Genomic DNA, 21372 nt, shown 5'->3' with positions numbered 1-21372 from the left:
GCCGTTGCCCCTAGGACTGAACCTTCTGATCTACCCAATGCGGCCTAACAAATGGCTGCTTGTGTGACCTGACCAACAAAAAGCTCATTATGCCAGCCTATGGCTCAACCTCATCTGACCCCCACAGTGTGACCAGATAGAGAGATGAGTATAGCATACATGGTTATAGTTAGCTCTTCAGGAATGCATGCCTAATTGTAAAGTACATAAGCATGAGTTAGTAAGCCTTGCAATAATGCATATGTTCAGAAGGCTTTTTATACACAGAGGAGCAGGCATAGGTTCTCCTGTCATCCCTATGGCAAGACCTCTTACATTACAGGGAGATTTATAGCAACTGCTTGTATCTGCTTTTTATTGTTTCATATAAGCAGAGCAACATGTTTCTGCAAGACATAGCATAGCTTGCCTCCAGTGTTGGGTGCCTGTGGCTGGCAGTAATACAGTTCAGCTATACAGCACTGGTGTTAGGGTATGCCAGAAAGGTGTTCCCCTTTAAGAAAATGTAGGTACATTAGTATATACATAAGCGTATACGCTCCTGTATACTTGCAGCTTCACATATCCCCAGCTGCAGAGGACAGCAAAGTGGACATTTCTGATGTATGTATCATGCTTTCTCTCATCATATGGGAGCCCCAGAATTCCTGCATTTAGTGAAGGTCTTTTTTACCTTCAGCCCTGAAGCTTCATTTAGGAGGGCTCTCATTTCTGCAAAGCTGCTCTGCATATTGGCCATTATGTAGCTGCAGAAAATATTGCTTACTATCTATTCTGTTATCACAGAGAACTTTCAGCAGGGAGGATAAGTGCCCTGTATGAACATTTGTGTTATAAAACAAAGGCAGGTCCTAAACTGCTGGCGAATCATAAAATGTAAACATAGTTCCAAGGTGCAAGTCAACTATTGCCTGAAATGAACACAAAACATCTCATCAAGGCCATAAGCCGTGTCTCCTGAGCTGATCATATAATTTTATATAATCATGTCTAATTCCACGGCAAAAACACTGCAGCACTTTTTGTTTAAGCTGATAAACATGTACATGCTGCAACAGCTAAAGAGATGAACATTAGACACCAACATTCTATCTGAGTGTCTGTTGACTTTTCTCTGGATGTGGGCATTGCGCTATAATGGGTATATGCCAATGATATCATGCTGAATGTACAGAAACAGACAGTGTGGGCTTGCGTTGGCAGACAGGTCAGTTTCATTTCTTGTATATGTCATGTTGCATTCATTGTATCATAGAGGTGGCAAGGCCCAGCTTTCTCTGTGTGACACCTCTTCATGAACTTTCCAATTCTCACACTTGTTTTCTCTGTGCCATTCTCTGCAGCCTTTGGAAATGCCAAGACCATCCGCAATGATAACTCATCCAGATTTGTAAGTTGCTACAACTGGAAATAGCCAGTTTGTGATTTTGAATATAATTTCTGGTGAAATCTGAGCCCATGGACAAACATATTTTCACGAGGGCTAGAACTAGGGGGTAGGCAGACAAGGCACATGCTTAGGGTGCAAAGGTTGGGGGCGCTACATACCCCTAGTGCCTGCCTACCCCTAGTTCCAGCGCAGACAAGTAGACATTGCAGACATTGCATGTGCAGCACTTGGGGGTTGGCAAAAGCCTTGGGCTCTCATAGAGTTTATCTCATTATCAATGATTTGCAGCGATTTAGGCAAACATTGATCCAATACTATAAGGGCTCTGGTACACGAGGAGATTAGTCACCCGCGGCAAAACTCCCTGCTCGCGGGCGACTAATCTCCCCGAGTTGCCTTCCCTCTGCCATCCCACCGGCGAACATGTAAGTCGCCGGCGGGATGGCAGACGCGGCGGCGCGATTTCGCGCAAATCGCCGAAAAAGACTCGCGAGGCTTTTTCGGCGATTTCCCGAAATCGCCCCGCCGCGTCTGCCATCCCGCCGGCGACTTACATGTTCGCCGGTGGGATGGCAGAGGGAAGGCAACTCGGGGAGATTAGTCGCCCGCGAGCAGGGAGTTTTGCCGCGGGCGACTAATCTCCCCGTGTACCAGAGCCCTAAAGGGCCATATACCCCCTTGTGTTGAACATACTTTTCGCCTATTGTTTTAATCATGAAAAATCTATGTTTTGTTATTTATTGAGTTAAAAGGGGCAAACAGGCAAAACTACAGTATTTGAAATCATTAGCAGAAAACTCCAACAGAGGGCAGCAACATTTTGTTTTAAACTACTTTATCTTGCTCCACTTCTCTTCGGCATAAAGTCATGCCTGAACGGCTGTATAGCTCTGTAGAATTTATTGTTTAACAGGGTTTTTGCAAAGCTTGTCACATCATTAACACGATAGGGTCATCGCATGGCATCACAATCCTTTTTTTTATTGCAAGCTTAAACTATGTTGTTATTGCCTGCCATATTGCATTTTCATTTATTTGTGTATTTTCAATGTTCAACAGTTGTGTTTGTACTGCCACTGCCAAGCTTTCTTATTTCACCCATTCACAGGCAATGTCCAACACAGGCAGCTTTCAGCAACAGCCTAGCAATATATATAAACCGTTAACATTAAAGCAGGCTCATTTGTGCTTTTATGTACTGTATAAGACCCTTGCTTTAATCCAAAGTCTGTATGTAGAGCTTCTCCCTAGTGCACACTCTACTGCTAATGAATTGTTTGTGGCCTGCACCTTACAGTGTATTAACATGGACTCCTTGCCTTTCAGGGGAAATACATGGACATTGAATTTGACTTTAAAGGAGACCCTATGGGAGGTGTAATCAGTAACTGTAAGTGTACAAGCAAAGTTTTTTTTAAATTGAAAATCCAGTCCCTGAATATTATGTACTATTTTTATTGTCTATGTATTTGTCTTAAGAAAGACTGCTTGCTTGAGTAGTAATCATTCCTACCCTGCCTAAGGCTTTGCCTGGAGCAGGCATTACACACAGGGGTACATTTCTGCATTGTGACCATTCCCAGCTATCTTTGTTCTTTAAGAAACATGTGCAGGCCATATGTGCAGCATATGTATCAGGGAACAAGGGAGCTCAATGCTGGGGCATGCTGGGATAAAACTCTAAAAGAGTAATCTCAGAACACTTTAATGAGCCCATACAGCCATAGGAGATTGCATTTAGAGGAGGGTCTGCTCTACTGCATCTTGTTTCTTGCTTCTTACAATAACTTATTGAATACATTAATAATACCCTCCTACAGAATGTAGCCTTTTCTGCTTTCTCACTATAAGAGTGTAATCATGGCCAAAACCAGAAACCCACTTGGCCAAGTGGGCCAAGTACATGGCAAATATTTGTTATCCTGAGTGAAATGCTAGCAGTACAGGTGTTGGATCTATTATACAGAATAACTGGGACCTGAGGTTTTCAGGATAAGGGATCAAGTACAAGCTACTGTTTTATTAGTAAAGAGAAAAAGGAAAAAAAACAGTAATTTGCTTAAAATGGACTCTATGGAAGATAGCCTTTCCATAATCCGAAGCTTTCTCGAAGGGTTTCCAGATAAGGAATCCCATACCTGTACTAAATATTACTTAACAGCTAGCATACAGTAACAGAAAGCTTTCTAAGTGCATTTAAAAATGGATTCCATTTAATTTAACCCTAAATAGGCCCATATCTGACTTTCTGACGCCTCAGTTGTTGTTTTTCTCATTTGCCTCATTATTATTTCCGACTAAACGGGAGCAGGAAAACTGCCTCGTTTCCTTCTTGTGAGATCACAGGATCTGCCATAAAGTGGGACACAAAGTTGTGTTTGCGATGATGGGTTAAAAAGCAGCGCGCATGAAAGAAACCCTGACGAGCTGAGGCTGCTTCTCAAGTTCCAGCTGCATCCTGTCTTGTAATGTGAAACATGTGGGATCTTATTAAAGTTTCCTGAGCAGAGAGAACAGAAAGCATCGCTCTTTTTAAGCCTATTTATGGAATACTTAGATGAAGAGGATTTTTATATGTTTTGTTTGATGCACATGAAATACATTTCTGAGCAGTAAAGGGTACCATATAGGAGATGTGTGAGACTATAGCCCAGATGTGCTTCCTGATGCCCTGTCTTCCTTATTATATTTCTTTTATCATAGTATCGACACTCCACACAGGAGTATGTTTTATACATGCCATGCTTTTGACTTTATGCCTTAGTTAACCAACTGAGAAGATGGCCATGTTTTTGGGGGTGCTAAAGGTGCCCACGTGTATATACTCACAGTGCTTCCCAGCATTTTGCCCAAGAAAAGTCCCAGTGCGCACATTCCACAAGTGACATAGGGAGTTGCCCTTAGGGTCTATTGCCTTATACTGACATCATTATTATTTGAGTTTGTAGCTGCCTCATTTCATTGTTACAAAACTTCTCCCCTGTGCCAGTTTATCCATACTCTAAGGCCCCAACCATAATTCTCCAATGCCAACACTGAGCTTGATCTAAAGAAATGCCATCTCTGTACATTGTAGTTTAGTCCGCTGTCAGCCATATCAATCATCCAATCAACCCCCATATTTCCTTTGTTCTCTCCCTCAACAGATCTGCTGGAGAAATCCCGTGTGGTAAAAAATGTCAAAGGAGAGAGAAATTTTCACATATTCTACCAGCTCCTTGCAGGAGGGGGCACTGAGCTCCTAGGTAAGGATCTGCCCCCAGATACAAATGAAAAAGAAGCTTGACCATGGAAAAAATCTCCAAAAATAGTCAGTGTAGTTTGTGTGGGATTGCATATAAAACAAGGACATATTTATCAATGTGGTTCCTTCCCGACTGGTGTTGATTTACTAACACGGGTGCTAAATTGCAAAGATCTGCATGCTCAATAAGAGAACCATTAGAGGAATCTACAACTTCAGATAAGCTTGCTCAGTGAGCCACTGCTCCAGGTGTCTGTTTTTTTTCAAAGAGATAGAAAAGGGAACACTTTTGGCACTTTTCCTGAAATACTACAGGAAAGACTCATGACTTATTAGGGGATGATCAACCCAAGCCTCTCTTAAACTGTGTTAGTAGAATTAAGTAGCATTCCACATAATATCTACTAGGGGCACTTCACATTAGGGAGTAAACTACACAGCAGATTTTGCTCAGACTTTATATAGCTCACAAACTCTTGGGATGCTACAAAATTGTCTGTAATGCAAGTCGGATCAGATAAAGTTGGATGGTAGGTTTCGTTCCTGCATCTACTTTCGACATTTTGTGTATTTCAATGAGAGAAAAAGTCTTGAAAATTGTGAAATTTTATCTTGATGGATGTAGGATGGATGTAGGCATGTTGTGTCATGTAGTTTACACATCAGTCACATGATATTTTGACCCACGCAACTACATCCGACTGAAGGATGTGCTCTGTCTATCCAACACAATCCTATAAAATCTCCCCTGTAGTTTAACCCTAACAGGAATTTGCTAAATGTCTGCAATGATTACGTGACAGTATAAATTGTCTTTTAGGAAAACTGAAACTGGTCCCTGACTGCAGCAAGTACAACTACTTGAATAACGATCCCAGCAGCCTAAATGGAATGGGAGACAATGAGAACTTTCAGATCGTTAAGGTATATATATGTGAGACATTATGAAAGCATACATTTTGGCTTTTCTCCCAGTACTGAGTATCTCACTCATTATTTTCCATGAATGTTCTTACTCAGCTGAAACATGGGACCTCCCTTGTCAGTGCAATTTAGTTCACATTCACTAAAGCTAAGTAAGCTTATATATATATATATATATATATATATATATATATATATATATATATATATATATATATAAGTCCAGGTAACGGTAGCACACCATGCGATGGGGGTTGAGACCTGGGTGCCTGTGCAAATCAGTTAAATACAGATGCAAAAAATGACGGCACTCTCAGGAATTTACATGATCAAGGCTCAAAAAGTCAAAGGTAGCAACAAAATTTCCAGGAAGGAACTGAAACATTGGATCAATAAAAACCTTGTAAGGAAATTTTGTTGCTACCTTTGACTTTTTGAGCCTTGATCATGTCATTTTTTGCATCTGTATATATATTTTTGCATATGTGTGTATATATATATACAGTATATATATAGTACACAGAGAGGAGCACACCCTATACAAGTCCAAATGCCTTTGGTTCAGGTCAAAAACAAAAATATAATAGAAAGAGTGCCGCACTCACACAGGGGCTTGATACAAAAAAAAATTTATTGAAAAAATTCAATAAAAGTTTTTTTTTTTTTGTATCAAGCCCCTATGTGTGCGGCACTCTTTCTATTATATAAAACAAAATGTGTATTTAAAACAGCATTAACAGCAAACGTTTCATTTCGGTCCATATTGGGACCTTTGTAGGTGCTGCGCTAACAATATATGGTTCAAGAGGAACTCTACAGGATAAAAAAAACAATTTTGCCCTGAAGATTCCAAAGCTCTTATTCTTTAAAAGCATAACCCAATAATAATGATTAAACTCTCCATCTATATTTGCCATATATGTAAAAGTACAAAGCAACATCATGGTGCGTAACAAAGCATTTTTGGTTCTTTCCCTGGCAGAACGCTATGGAGATTATTGGACTTTCCGATGCTGAGGTGACCTCAATTTTAGAGATTGTTGCTGTGATACTGAAGTTGGGAAATGTGGAGATAAAGGGGCAATTTCAAGCCAATGGAATGGCTGCCTGCTACATTACAGACACAAAGGGTGAGTTCATTCCATTTGATATGAGAGGCCATGTATAAAGGAAATGTATCTACAGCAGGTGCAGTTTTTAGCAATGGATAGAAATAGATTAAATTCAATCTATAGAACATGTAATTTGTATTAATCACTCAACTTTTATAAAGGACAATGTTGGTCTCTATAAAAATATGTAAAACCCTACTTCATCTAAATAAACTGTTTTCAAAAAAATATAATTTTTTAGTAGTATGTGGGTACTCCTAAGAAGAAAACTGCTATTCTAAGTACTAAAGGGTGCCCCTGGGATTATACAATTCACAGGGCACACAAACAAACCAAGGGCACACATACATGCTAGGCCCCATCAGCCAATTAATGGACAGAGTTCTATCTTTTACTCCCACCCAACTTCCTGTTACAGTTAGAGCTGCATTATTTCCTGTCAGCTGATCTCTGAGGGAGCACACAGCCCATCACAAAAGGGTGGCTCAAGGGAAAGGATGTAAAAGGGCAATATTTAATGATATATATATTCCAGTTTGGCGAGATTCTTTAATAGATCATGTTTTAGGATATAAATTATCTATTGGTTAAGTATTCTTTCTGCAGGTATATTATTTTCTTTAATAGGTAACATTGTGTTGAAATGGTCCTATGTAGTACATATTGTCATGTTATTGAACAAGTTTCCTTTAAAACAGACATTGAATTGGTTAGGTACTGTGTTTCAGGTCAGAACCAGTTGTGGTTTTTATGAGAGGGACTATAGGTATATAATTTATGAGCTGCACGTCATACAGGCCATGCTTTCTGCTGCTGTGTCTTTTTCCAACATGCACTTCCTCCTATGATGTGTGTTCATTTTATAGACAAGTTTGTAATCTACATTTATATCTTTCCTTGGAGTGGAGTGCAGGGAATCTATAATATAAAATTTGTTCCAGCACTCAAACATTGTGTGAGATAAAACTGATTCCTTTACAGACTGCATCTCTGTAATGCACATAAATAGGAGCCTGGAAGAGCTTTATATTGTCAAGTGGTAAAGAGCCAGTAACAGAATTCAGATCCCAAAGGGTAGGGAATTAAAGTGCATTGCCTATGGTTTGAGTGCATGAGTAGTTAAAACACAAGGCACCACAGAGAACTGAGCCAGAGTCCAGTCATTCCTTCAGAATGCTGAGTTCTACAAACATGAATATAATAATGCTTTTTATTTCCACTTTTAGGGCTCTTTGGCTCCAGTGATAAATATCCATAATAATGAATAGTTGACTGTATTATAATTGAAATCAGGTTTTCGGTTTCAAGCAAATAGAAATAACTGCTCTATTTTTCTTTAAAAAAAAAAAAAAAGTGAATGTGACAGGGTAATGTAATTCATTTATAAATGCAGTTACAAAACTTTGAATTTGTCAGCCAGATTAATGTGTTCCATGTTGCAATTCATCAGGCATAAAGGAGATTGGCGCTCTGATTGGCTTGGATTCCAGCATGCTGGAAAATGCATTCAGTGTACGCACAGTAGAAGCCAAACAGGAAAAAGTTGTGACTACATTGAATCAGTCCCAGGTATGGAATCATCTGTCAGTTGTTTAGAGCAAACAGAATAATGATGAATTATAAACCAAGAATTATTAAAGGCAACCACAAATGAGTACCACTCAGAGAGGACCCATTCACTTGTGATTCACAAAGTCTTGTTGAACCCAGTTCCACATTTAAAAAGCTTGAGAGACACATATGGGCGCTGCTGGCATACGGGAAGTTGAGAAGCTCACCTCAGGCAGCAGGCCCCAAAAGTTACCAGGGACAGCAGAAAGCTGGGAGCTGGTCCAGCCAATTCCAACAGCGCCCCCCAGTGGAACCAGCAATGGCTCAGCAATAGCAAATGTTCCAGGGCACACTGAAAACCATACATTTTGTTGCTGTACTTTTTTTTCCTATATATATTTTTTTTCAGGGTGCATATAGATGTTATTTTTAAATTCAGCATACATTTAAGAATGATACAATGTGTATTTCAGGGAATTTATGCCCGTGATGCCCTCGCTAAGAATCTGTATGATCGGCTTTTTAGTTGGCTTGTTCAGAGGATCAATGAAAGCATAAAAGTGAGTGATTTTACTTATTCTCAGTTACTTATTGGCGGTGTCATTAAAAAATGTGTATGTGTGTGTGTATATATATATATATAATATATAATTTATTTTTTTTTTGCATACCCAGTTTAAGGGGATTAAGTCAGCATATTTTATTTCAGTTAGACAGAGGGACTGTGTTTTGTTATCATCATTAACTTAGAAGTGTCAGTTTAATTTGCATCTGTTTGTGTAGCCTGTTCAGTTTGTCAGTGCCCTTGCTGTATGTTATCTCTAAGAATATCTGAACTTGTTTGCTTTACAAATACATTACCCCCCCCCTGTTTCCAAATAACTGGTTATTGTAACACTGGATAATTATTATAAGGGCTGCAAAGCAGACACGCTGAATTCTTGGTGTATTTTTTTTATTTCACTATTATTTTTTATAACAAATACATAGTGCAGTCTAGAATTGAAATAATGAGTATAAACTTTATACACAATATACAACTTTTTTTTATTTATTATACTATAGAGTAATATTGCATTCAGTTAGAGAAATAGTTATTGAAATTTTAGATTTTCTGCCCAAAATTTTAAAAAATGGCAGCAAAAATTCTAATTTATCAAACCTATGCACTAATACCCCCAGAAGAGATGAGATTAAATAAAACCCATCAAGTCTAGAACTGGAAAATATTAAATCAATATTGACATCACATTTAACATACTTTCAAGACCAATGTGAAAGGAGACGTTTGTACTGTTAAAGGGACAGTAACACCAAAAAATGAAAGTGTATAAAAGTAATTACTATATAATGTAATGCTGCCCTGTACTGGTACAACTGGTGTGTTTTCCTTAGAAAGACTACTATAGTTTATAGAAATAAAGCTTCTGTGTAGCCCCGGGGGCAGCCATTTACAGGAGAAAAGGCACAGGTTACTTAGCAGATAACAGATAAAACCCCATTATATTCTACAAAGCGTATCTGTTATCTGCTATGTAACCTGTGCCTTTTCTCCTTTTTCCCAGCTTCAATGGCTGCCCCCGTGTTGACATAGCAGCTCATTTATATAAACTATAGTAGCGTTTCTGTTGCAAACTTACCAGTTTTACCAGTGCAGGGCAACTGTACATTATATTTTAATTACTTTAAAACACTTTCATTTTTTGGTGTTACTGTTCCTTTAAGTACTTCCCATCCCCAATAAAGAGCATTCCCCTATTTCTCCATAAATACGTATGAGACATAACTTTAGTGCTCATTTATGAAAACTGGGCAACTATGGACTTGGGCTGTAACCTCTAGAATCCAATCAATGACTAACCTTTTCTTAGCCAACTGCAGTTAAAACAATGAAAACAAACATTTGATTGGTTGCCCTGGTGCAAATATGCCCGTTCTTCATGAATGAGCCACAACAAGTGGTCATACATTAAGTAGTTTTTATTCCCCTTAGGGCTCTGGCACACGGGGAGATTAGTCGCCCGAGATGGCAGGTGATAGCAACTCCGGGAGATTAGTCGCCCGCGAACAGGGAGTTTTGTCGCGGGCAACTAATCCCCCCCGTGTGCCAGAGCCCTTAGTGGCCTTGAATCTAGGACCTCCCCACAGCCGCCTATTGAGCAGTCCCTACTGCTACTTTTTAGTCCTAACACCCTGTTTACTTACTAGGATCCCTTTGTCATTACTGCTCATACAGTCTAGGTAGGTAAACCCTGATGAGTTGTGTTTCTTTAAAAAAAATATATATTTAATTACCCCTTTTTCCTTTTAGGTTTCAGAGTTTCAAGGGAGAAAGGTCATGGGTGTACTAGATATTTATGGCTTTGAGATTTTGGAGGTAAGCACAGGACACCTTCTATGCTGCAATCTTTATTTTCTCTGTCTCATTGTATCAGAGCCATTGTTTTTTTTGTCTAAGTTAATGCAAATATGGGATGAATCATTCAAGTACAGGTTCACTATTAGCAGTATAAAGGGATTTATAAATGACTATATTCAAATATTCAATAGCAGCTGAAATCTCCTGTGGGAGAAGACAATGATCTACATTATAATATAGACAAAAAGTAAGCAAACCATTGACTTGGCCTCATACATACAGTTAACCCACGATAGCTCTGCATGTTCTTACAATGGATTTTTATAGAACTATGGCATGTGTTTTACAACTCCAGTGTATTTTTTCCTGCCAGGTAAACAGCTTTGAGCAGTTCATAATTAATTACTGTAATGAGAAACTGCAGCAGATTTTTATTCAGATGACACTGAAAGAAGAACAAGAAGAATATACCAGAGAGGTAATGCCATTCTCCTTTTGAAAAATGTCCTAACCGCTTTTTCACTCAGATACTTTTAACTAAATTCTTATAACTTTCTGGAGATATTTTGAATCTTTAACCGTGACTATTTGAGCTTTCTCCTCTTTTGGTCTAAATATGAATTATATCATGGATTATCATGACTTGAGTATGTACAGTAGATGGCAGTGTGGCCAGTTAGCTTGTGTATAACGAATGCATTTTTTATGTATTGTGACAAACATGGAGCAAAACATTGTATGAAAGAGTCCGGTACAAACTGGTATGCAATTATAAAGAGAGAGAATTAAAAAATTATATTATAAAACATATCAAAAAATGTTATGAAGAAAATTGCAGTTGGCTAGGCAAGCCATGTTTGGGTGTAACGCAAGCTATTTAATCAGGGAGAACTTATTTAAGGCTGAATTCTATGCAACCATACAAACACAAGGAAACCTCAGTTTAACATACCATGATTTTAACCACCAACCAATCTATAACGCATTTTCCTGATTTCACATTTTCCTTTACAGTAAAACCCTCATTTTACATTTTTCAGGGGACCAGAAAAATGTAAAATGAGGGTTTTACTGTAATTTTTTTGAGATGGCAGCCTCCCCCCAAGATGCATCATTGATAATCTTATTGACAGCTTCAAGCTAAGCCATTACTTTTGCAAGTGTCTCACCATCTTCCCAGTCAAATTTTCCCTGATTCTGTATCCAGACCCACATTTCTAAACATGAGCAATCTGTGTAGCTCTCGCTGTCAGTGTCTGCAGACAGTTGTTATCCTGCAGCTGGTAGAGAGCCATGGGATGATGACCCCTGACTTAAGGAAATAGTATGGGAAGCTGCTTTGTTGATATTCAACTGTGCTGATGATCGAACCACTTTTTCCACTTAAAATAAACTACCAAAACATAAACAAGACCAAAGAAAACACAGATGTCCTTGTGCAGCTTTTTTTTATAGCAATTACCTACTTATAATCTTAAGTACTTTGGGCTGTTATTTGTATCAGAATGAATGGTGGACCAGAGATTCATACATAAGTCTAAGTAATAAACATAACATCCATGCTATTTTTAGGTTACACAAATATTTAGCAATGTGTAGTAGTGGCTAAGGAACCGAAGGACAAGATTGCTACATCAAATTTATTATCCCAGCATGGGGCATAATACCCCACCATAAGATTTATACACACAGTCCATACCTCTACTTGTAGAGTGGTTCAGCAATCAAGTGTGGCAAAACGGTATTTTATTCAAACGTGCCACATACTGGTTGCCTACTTGTAGAATGTACAATTGAAGTCCCAGCATGATCAGCCAAGTGTCAGAGGAATTTGTTGTTGTGGTTCATAAAGAACTGGAATGACCGGGTTGATTACTTTAATTTGTTGAAAATCATTGCATTTTATTCATTTTTACAGGGTATTAAATGGACACGGATTGTCTATACTGACAATGAAGTCATCTGTACCCTCATCGAAGATGTAAGTCTATTTTTTTTTCATTCATTCATATTCTGCACAGATAGAGAATTTTTTTTTATCTTATGTATCAGTGATACAGAATTAGAATAAGACCAGATCATAGAAACCACAGTTATGAAATTGTAACTCCCAGTAGTGGTTTGACCACTAGAGAGTGGATTTTGCCTGTTGGCCTGAACCTGTAATAGAGAACTGAGCAGTGTTTCTCATTGCTTGTATTCTGAAATATCCTACATACTAATATATTTATTTTAGTTATACATTTTTCCAAATAGAGAGACTTTTTAATGTTTGTTGATGCCATTTTTCATTAGAATACAAATGGAATCTTGGCAGTGCTGGATGAAGAGTGTCTGCGCCCAGGCAAGGTGTCTGATGCCACTTTCCTTGCCAAGCTTGGCACAAAATTTAAAAATCACAAACACTTCCAGAGTAAGGTCACTCAGAACGATAAGCGTATTGCAGATCTGACATTGCCTGATAACTGCTTCCGCATTGAGCATTATGCTGGTCAGGTAAGTAGCACTGATGGATAAGTTATTGAATAGTTCAATTCAAATGCTTACTAATGTGTACTATATGTAAAGTACAGACCTTGCAGTGGTTTATTTTGTTGAGAGGGTTGGAGGTGCATTCTGTTTACCATGACTTCTCTTTGCAGGTAACATACAACACTGATGGATTTTTGGACAAAAATAATGACCTTCTCTTCAGGGACCTTTCCCAAGCCATGTGGAATGCCAAACACCAACTCCTGAAAACCCTTTTCCCGGAAGGTGATCCAAAGAACTCTTCATTGAAACGTCCTCCCACTGTTGGTTTCCAGTTCAGAAACTCTGTATCCACGCTCATGAAGAACCTATATGCCAAAAACCCCAACTATATCAGGTGACTTTTTGAAATACATTTGTATTTGCAGTAAATCTACGCTGCATGAAATAGATTTATGAGTTCTTTTCATAAGGATGGAAGCTTGCCATTGGCGCATTTTGTCTGGGGACATGAATCGTGGCAAAATCAATGGTCCTCTGCAGGCAAGGGGTTAAAAGACTGAGCCATGCTATAGCCAACCACACAAGGTTAAACATTCAGCAGCACTAACTGTAAGGGCAAAGACACATGGGGCGATTAGTCAGCATGACTACAATTGCGGCGACTAATCACAGTGATCTAGCTGCCATAGGGTAATGTACAAGTTTCCGCAACTAATTGCATCCTGATTTGTGTTTTTTTTTTTTTTTTTTTTTTAAAAAAGTCGCAATCACTTTAATATTAATCATGCCCTGTGTGTCTTCACTTTAATCTTAACAGCAACAAAATGTCTGCCTTACTTTTTCTTCTGTAAGAAATGCAATTCATACATCTTATGCATTTCACTTTTGTCAACAGATGCCTAAAGCCCAATAGCTCAAAGAAGCCATCCCTATTTGATGATGTCCTTGTGAAAACTCAGATCCTTTACCTTGGACTGTTGGAAAATGTAAAAGTGCGCCGGGCTGGATTCGCCTACAGACAGTTGTACAAGCCTTTCCTAGAACGCTATAAGATGATTAGCAAGAAGACATGGCCACAATGGGCAGGAGAAGCACGGTATGAAGAAACAGGCATCTCATGTTAGCAGCCAGTGATCACAGTGCCTTTGGGAATAATGATGATTATACCTATATAATGCACACAAAAAATCATATAAAACATTTCCTTATAAATAGTGCTTAGTGATGCCATCAGTAATCTGTGTATGGTAATGTAATTTATGCCTCATGCACTAAAACATGCAGAGTATATAGTATCCTTGACCATTTAAACGCCGAAGGCCAAGTGCTTTTGTAAAGGTTATGGAACTCTAAGGTGACTTCTAATATATTTTATAACTTGGGGTACTTTATTATAATACACAAGTTAAGTGAGTCATGTGACAGAAATTACATCACTAAATACCAGTTATAACTGATGACATCGCTAAGCACCATTTATAAGTATATAATTTACAGGATATTCATGGCTCTTGTGTATAATAAATAAATGTAGGCCCTGTTTTAAAATATTAGGTTATATATATATATATATATGATTTGTATATTAACCTTCAGCCTCATTCCTTTATATGCTTAATGAACTCCTTGTGACTTATAATATCTTTATATTTTACATTAGAGTGTACATAAGTCACTATATAATAAGCAAAGAGCCATTAACAGCTTTTATATTTTAGCCTATGAAATATTTCCTTATAAATGCTATCAGTTATGATTGGTGCATAGTGATGTAATGTGTGTCTCATGAATCTCTGAAACTTGTGTATTGTGACAAATAATGTACCCCTAATGAAAACTATATGGATATTAAAAGTCACCTCTATGTTCCCTGACCTGATACACTTTGCATTCAGGCCTTTAGGCTTTTTCGTGATGGAACTCCTTGGTGGCTGCAAATATCCTTATATTTTACAATTGGGGGTACATTATTCTCTACATTTCTGTCTGTCTATCTATCTATCTATCTATCTATAAAAATTCAGATGTGTATTACATTGCTATATGTTTAGTTATAATTATAAAATATTTTGGAAGGCTTATGTACCCCTCTGCACAATAGGCTTCTCCTGCCCTTAATTTAAGCATACAATATTATAGGGCAGGTGTTGGTTGCATATAGGGGCAGCTTTTGTCTCCTGCCTCACCACCAGGGTGCAACAGAGATTAAGGCAGTTGGTGGTGACTGGCATTTTGTTAACATGCTTAGCCTTAAGAGTATCTGGCAGTTGTGGTACAAAATAGGCTTCAATATATTTGACATTTTTTTTGTTCCAGGGATGGTGTGGCAGCAATGATGGCAGAGTTAGGCATTCCTGATGAAGAAGCAGCTCTTGGCCATACCAAAATATTTATCAGAACTCCAAGCACGGTAAGTCTTATCCTAACAATTCTCTTTCTGTTGTGAAAGCAGATTGGCCAGTAATTGATTAGTTGTTATAGTAGTGTTGCACTATAATCTCTCACTATACATAATCTATTCTTCTTTCAAAAGCTCATTATACTAGTCACTTGTGCAGAATACATTGGCATATCTCCATACCATGTGCTACTTCTGCTCAATGAGATTTCATATCCTGATCCAAACAGCAGTATGGATATTATACCTTTAAAATGACCATATGTACATTTTATGTAGTGTTTACAGATATACCTTGGCATTGTGTAATCAGCTAATATTTCTCTATTTGGATTTCATTTGTTATTATTTTTTAATGGTTTCGGCATTGCTGGAGAAGATAGACATGCACACTATATATACGGTGTGTGAATATTAGCACTGTCTCTTAAATATTTGCTTGAAAGTCATACACGACATGTGGAAACCATTACAAATATTACTAAATTAAGCCCAGATGCCTCTTTATTGCTTCATTTAAGTATCCAGGACTTGGCTTTTATTGATTTGTTTCTTTCCAGCTGTTTGATTTGGAGGACAGGCGCAGACGTCGGCTGGATGAGTTGGCAACTCTTATACAGACACTTTTCCGCGGATGGAGATGCCGCACTCATTTTCTGCTGATGCGCAAGAGCCAGATTGTCATCTCTGCCTTTTACAGGGGGCATGCTGTAAGTATCATTTGTATCTAAAGTAATGGGCCTAGCTAAAACACACGCAAAGATTTGCCTGATTGGCCCCACACATTGGTTTTATCCAATTCAGCGGTTCTCAACCTGTGGGTCGGGACCCCTTTGGGGGTCGAACAAGCCTTTCACAGGGGTGGCCTAAGACCATCGGAAAACACATATTTCCGAGGGTCCTAGGAATAATTTTATGGTTGGGGGTCACCACAACATGAGGAACTGTATAAAAGGGTCGCGGCATTAGGAAGGTTGAGAACCACTGATCTAGTTGATCTGACAATTTGGCCTCTGACGTGATTATCCAGTAAGGCTGGTGAATATCTGCACAAGTCTGAATGGTAATATAAACTGGCATTAATCTAAATTCATATCACTCTGTGTATAGAAACTTTTGGGAGTGTCCATTTGTTCCTTTCTAATCATGCTTTAGGTTTATGGTATATACTGTCTGTTGATATCAAAGGGAAATTATTGCAAAAATGAAAATTGAATATGAGCTTTATTTTATGAAAATAAGAAATTTTCTAAATCTAATTAATTAAAAATTATGTTACCATAATAAAGAAGTTATTCACCACTGTACCCCTCTTAGTACTATGTGCCACTTCATGTAGCTGTCAGAGTCAGATTATGACAGTTAGCTCTAAGCCTATGCTCCCTTTACCATGACAATGTATTAGAGCTAATTGTCTTTTAAAATAAAGGTATGGGATCTGTTATCCAGAAACCATTATAAGAAAATAATTCAAATTTTTTAAACTTATTTCCTTTTCCTCTATAATAATAATAATAATAATAATAATTGATCCCAACTAAGATATAATTAATCCTTATTGGAGGCAAAACAATCCTATTGTTTTAATTCATATTTAAATGATTTTTCATTAGACTTAAGGCATTAAGATCCAAATTATGGAAAGACCCCTTATCTGGAAAACCCCAGGTCCCAAGCATTCTGGATAACAGGCCCCATACTTGTAACTGACATAAAGCTGCATTAAGAGGGACAGATTGCAGAGATGGGGAGAGTGAAGAGTATCTTATTTATTTAGTTCAGAATCAGTACTGAATTTTCTAATTGATTATATTTAGAATGTTTATTATTTATATCAAAGTGTACATTGACGTTTTCATTTTCACGGTTAGTTCCCCTTTGACTTTCTAAAGGTCACTATACACGGGCCGATAGTAGCTGCCGATATCAGTCCTTTGGACCGATTTGGCAGCTAATCGGCCTGTGTATGGGCACTCCCGACGGGCCTGCCCGACCAATAGAGATGTAGCGAACTGTTCGCCGGCGAACTAATTCGCGCGAACATCGGGTGTTCGCAAGTCCGCAAATTCGCGAACTTTTCGTGATGTTCGCAATTTGGGTTCACCGGCACCGAAAAAATCGCAAAACTTACGATAACGTTACGAATGCTCCGAAAAAGTCGCAAAACTTACGATAACGTTACGAATGCTCCGAAAAAGTCGCAAAACTTACGATAACGTTACGAATGCTCCGAAAAAGTCGCAAAACTTACGATAACTTTACGAAAGCGCCGGAAATTACGAAAAAGTCGCAAAATTACCGATCATTTCGAAAAACGGCGTGTGTCAATTTTTCAGAGAAGTTTTTGCCCTTGATCCCCCTCCTGCATGCCACTGTCCAGGTCGTGGCACCCTTTAAACAACTTTAAAATCAGTTTTCTGGCCAGAAATGGCTTTTCTAGGTTTTAAAGTTCGCCTTCCCATTGAAGTCTATGGGGTTCGCAAAGTTCGCGAATATTCGCAATTTTCGGCGGAAGTTCGCGAACAGGTTTGCGAACTTTTTTTTTGAGGTTCGCTACATCCCTACCGACCAATATCTGGCCTGAAATCGGGCAGATCTCGATCAGGCAAGTTAGAAAATCTAGTCGGATTGGGGACCACATTGGCTCGTTGATGCGGTCCCCGGACTGACTTTGCCTATGTCCGTCATTATAATTCAATTGTTTGGCCCCAGGGCCAAACAATTGAATTACCCTGGATTCTCCCAATATCGCCCACCCGTAGATGGGGGATATCGGGAGAAGATCCGCTCGCTTGACGATGTCATGTATGGGGACCTTTAGTCTTGAAACGCAAATGGGGATGGACAGCATTCCTCCAGTTGTTAATTAACTACTCTTAATTCTTCTTTTGCTTAGGGAGCACTAAGATAATTGAATTTACACTCCATTTATACTAGAACAAAGCAAACTGATTTATTATCAAATAGAATGGATAACGGTGCATGGTTGACATTATGAATTTTGGACAAGGCAATCATAGGGCCCATACAAACAAACCAACTCTATTCTGTTTTCAAGATTAAGTCCAAAGAATGTGTCGCTAGCGTGTGAGATTAAAGCATGTTGTACCCATACCTCTGCATATGTTCTTGTGTTCTTTACAGCAAAAGAAAGAATATCAGAAAATTAAATTCTCAGCATTGCTGCTCCAAGCCTATGTTCGTGGCTGGAAGGTAAGTTTGCTTAATGCTTTGAAAGTCACTTAGAATATGTTAGCTCTATTTAAGGACAATAAGAATATCTCCGTGCAAGGAAAGTTATGACATAAGGATTTGTGTGTCCACAAACTCCTACAAATGGCCATTATTATATAATGGCGCCTCCCTATAGTTGTGCTCAGCACTGTTCAGTCCATCCTGACCAGACGGTAGCCCCAGGGTTCCCTCAGCTCTTTGCATCAATAGGTGCAGCACACTTGCACTGAAAGAATAGCCCGCATACATCTCTGGCAAGCCAAATACTGAAAATGATACCAGACAGACTTCAAAAATATTTTGTGCACCTGAAGTTGAATTACATACGCATTTTGGTTTAACTTGTTTATATAAGCTATAGTGGTGATTCTGAAGCAAACCCAAAACGTTTTCCAGTGCAGGGCAACAGTACATTAGATTTTAATTACTTTGGTGTTACTGTTCCTTTAAATATTTGATATCCCTCTCACAAAGGCTAAGCAGTTGTTATTAATGGTAATACAATTAATAAAGTAGTCCTTTAGGCTAATGCCACACAAGCCTAATTCTTGGCCTGTGGAAAAATGCAGGCCAAGAATCAACCAACTCCCCTGCTATCCCCGAGCTTCCTACCTTGCCTGCACCTGGAAGCATTGTGTCGGCCAGGGTGCTTGCATACAAGGTGGATATTGCCAAAGAAGCACAAGAGTTCACACTTCAGAGCTGATATCCGCTGTGTGTCTGCACCTGGGCTGATTCAGTGGTTCTGGGTGCAGGTCAGGTAGGAGGCTGATACCAGCAGAGGGACAGAGCAGCAGAGGGATCAGCCCCATGTGGAATCATCCATAGGCTGTCAGATGCAGGCAGTTTTCAAGTTAAAAAACTTGAAAACTGCCTGCATCTGACGTTAGCCTATGGATGATTTTAATTAACCTTACACCTCACTCATACTTTTTCACTTAATTTATTAAGGCCTTTTCTTGTTATAGCAAATAACAGAATCCCTGCATCTTTTAGAGTGGCATTGGTATTTTCTGTGACTTTTATGAGTCATATTCTAAGCATACCTGGATCTGACTCATAAAGCGAACAAAAGAATGTACACGACTGTCACGCTGTCAACTTATTCTGTTCTTACAAAGCTTAATTTGTTAGGTATTTCACTTTCTCAAAATGAAACTTATTTCATGTCAGACAAAGAAAACTATTTATTGTGGTGATAAAGTAGAATATTCCAACAAGTTCTTTCTTCTCAGACAATTGTATTTGAACAGTGAACAGTTCCAAGCTGCACCCAATGCAGGGAGTTATCCAATACTAGTTACGGTATATATGGTATACTTATTGGTGCCACTATAATATGTTCATTTAGTATAAAAACAATTAAAAATGAAAGCTCACCAGGTCAAGCAAGTGGCATTAATAAACAGAATTATGCGTTTCTTATCTAATGAGGCAAGTTTACTCATATTATATATCTATGTATGGCAGGGGTCAATGGCAGCTGTTTAAACTCCTTTTAAGTTACCTCTATACATGTACTATTATGTTGCACAATAATAGGTAAAGTATAGAAAACATGAACAAATATATGAAAAATAATAATTCCTTATTAAACCCACTTTGCCCTCTGATGCTCTCAGCCTACAGTGCATACCCAACGTGCTTCTGAACTCAAAGCCACTTCTTCTTTGCCCCTTTTCCTCTCATTTCTCCTGGCTTCTCAATAACCTAAAAGCCCACTCTGAGATCCTCCTTGACCTTCAAAACACATTTAACAATGGAAGATCTCTTTTCAAATCTTTGAAAGATTTCAGAAATCTGACCAACCTTCTGCATTTCTTTTACCCACATTATGGATCAAATACCCCCAGGTATATCATTCCAGCTGTAGTACAATTCAAACTACATTGAATCTTCTTTACCACCACTGGAATTTGATCTCAGAAACTATGGGATATTTGCTCCAGGGCACCTGATTTACACTTAGATCTACTGTATCTATACATTCTACAGTGTTAAAATTGTGCCCTTTCATAAAAACAAACAAATGTAGGGCCCAAGAGTTTATCCAGGGTTGTGTCCTGCAATGGTATATTCCAGTGTTTTCAACACACTTTTGTACCATCGAGGGTTCTTGCTATATGTCATACATAGTTAGGGAAGTTTACCCCTTTTATCTCTTTTTCTCTTATTTTGTTCTATTCTGAATTAATACTATCCAAAGCCACAGCCTTCTAATTTCCAAAGTGAAATCCAGGGACAAGAAGGGGTCTGCAGTGTGCACAGCGCTCTAAGAAAAATGTTGTGCCACACCCACTTTTGGCCACTCCCCCATTGCTGTACACCCGCTCAACATTGCAGCCACATATTTAATCCTAATTCATTCATTAGAAAAGTTCCAAAATAATTTTATACATATTCTTTCCAGGAGGAGGGAAAGAAGGGGGTCAGGTGACAAAAGAACACTCCTTCCTACCTCCTTGCCCTGGAATTGGCTTGGGGGGTGGGTCTCTGTTACCAGGGGGACATCTTTCAGAAACAGGGATGCTTGCCATGGGATCAGGGAATTTTAAACAGGGTGTCACCGTGAAATGCTCACATGCAGAAATGGATGCATCTTCTAGTGCCCTGCCATGTGGTGATTAAATTTAAGGCTTCCTAATTCCAACCCAAGAAAAAAAAAAGATACACATATATTGTTAC

At 38.6% G+C, this 21372-nt stretch overlaps 1 protein-coding gene across 3 annotated transcripts in view; it reads left to right on the top strand.

Annotated features, from left to right (window-relative positions):
- myo1a (myosin IA) overlaps positions 1 to 21372 on the top strand; it is a 57650-nt gene that overhangs the window by 24043 nt on the left and 12235 nt on the right. For all 3 annotated transcript variants that reach the window (XM_012956815.3, XM_031895899.1, NM_001008062.1), the window contains 16 exon segments: positions 1344 to 1390; positions 2717 to 2780; positions 4537 to 4635; positions 5455 to 5558; positions 6541 to 6688; positions 8121 to 8239; positions 8695 to 8781; positions 10533 to 10598; positions 10954 to 11058; positions 12499 to 12561; positions 12876 to 13076; positions 13223 to 13449; positions 13951 to 14151; positions 15372 to 15465; positions 16014 to 16163; positions 18598 to 18666. In XM_012956815.3, coding sequence (XP_012812269.1) covers positions 1344 to 1390; positions 2717 to 2780; positions 4537 to 4635; positions 5455 to 5558; positions 6541 to 6688; positions 8121 to 8239; positions 8695 to 8781; positions 10533 to 10598; positions 10954 to 11058; positions 12499 to 12561; positions 12876 to 13076; positions 13223 to 13449; positions 13951 to 14151; positions 15372 to 15465; positions 16014 to 16163; positions 18598 to 18666 — 1844 coding nt within the window.

Source organism: Xenopus tropicalis, chromosome 2 (genome assembly GCF_000004195.4).
Source record: "Xenopus tropicalis strain Nigerian chromosome 2, UCB_Xtro_10.0, whole genome shotgun sequence".
Classification (NCBI taxonomy): Eukaryota; Metazoa; Chordata; class Amphibia; order Anura; family Pipidae; genus Xenopus; species Xenopus tropicalis.
Note: the sequence above shows the minus strand (reverse complement) of the source record. Positions and strands in the feature narration are given on the sequence as shown.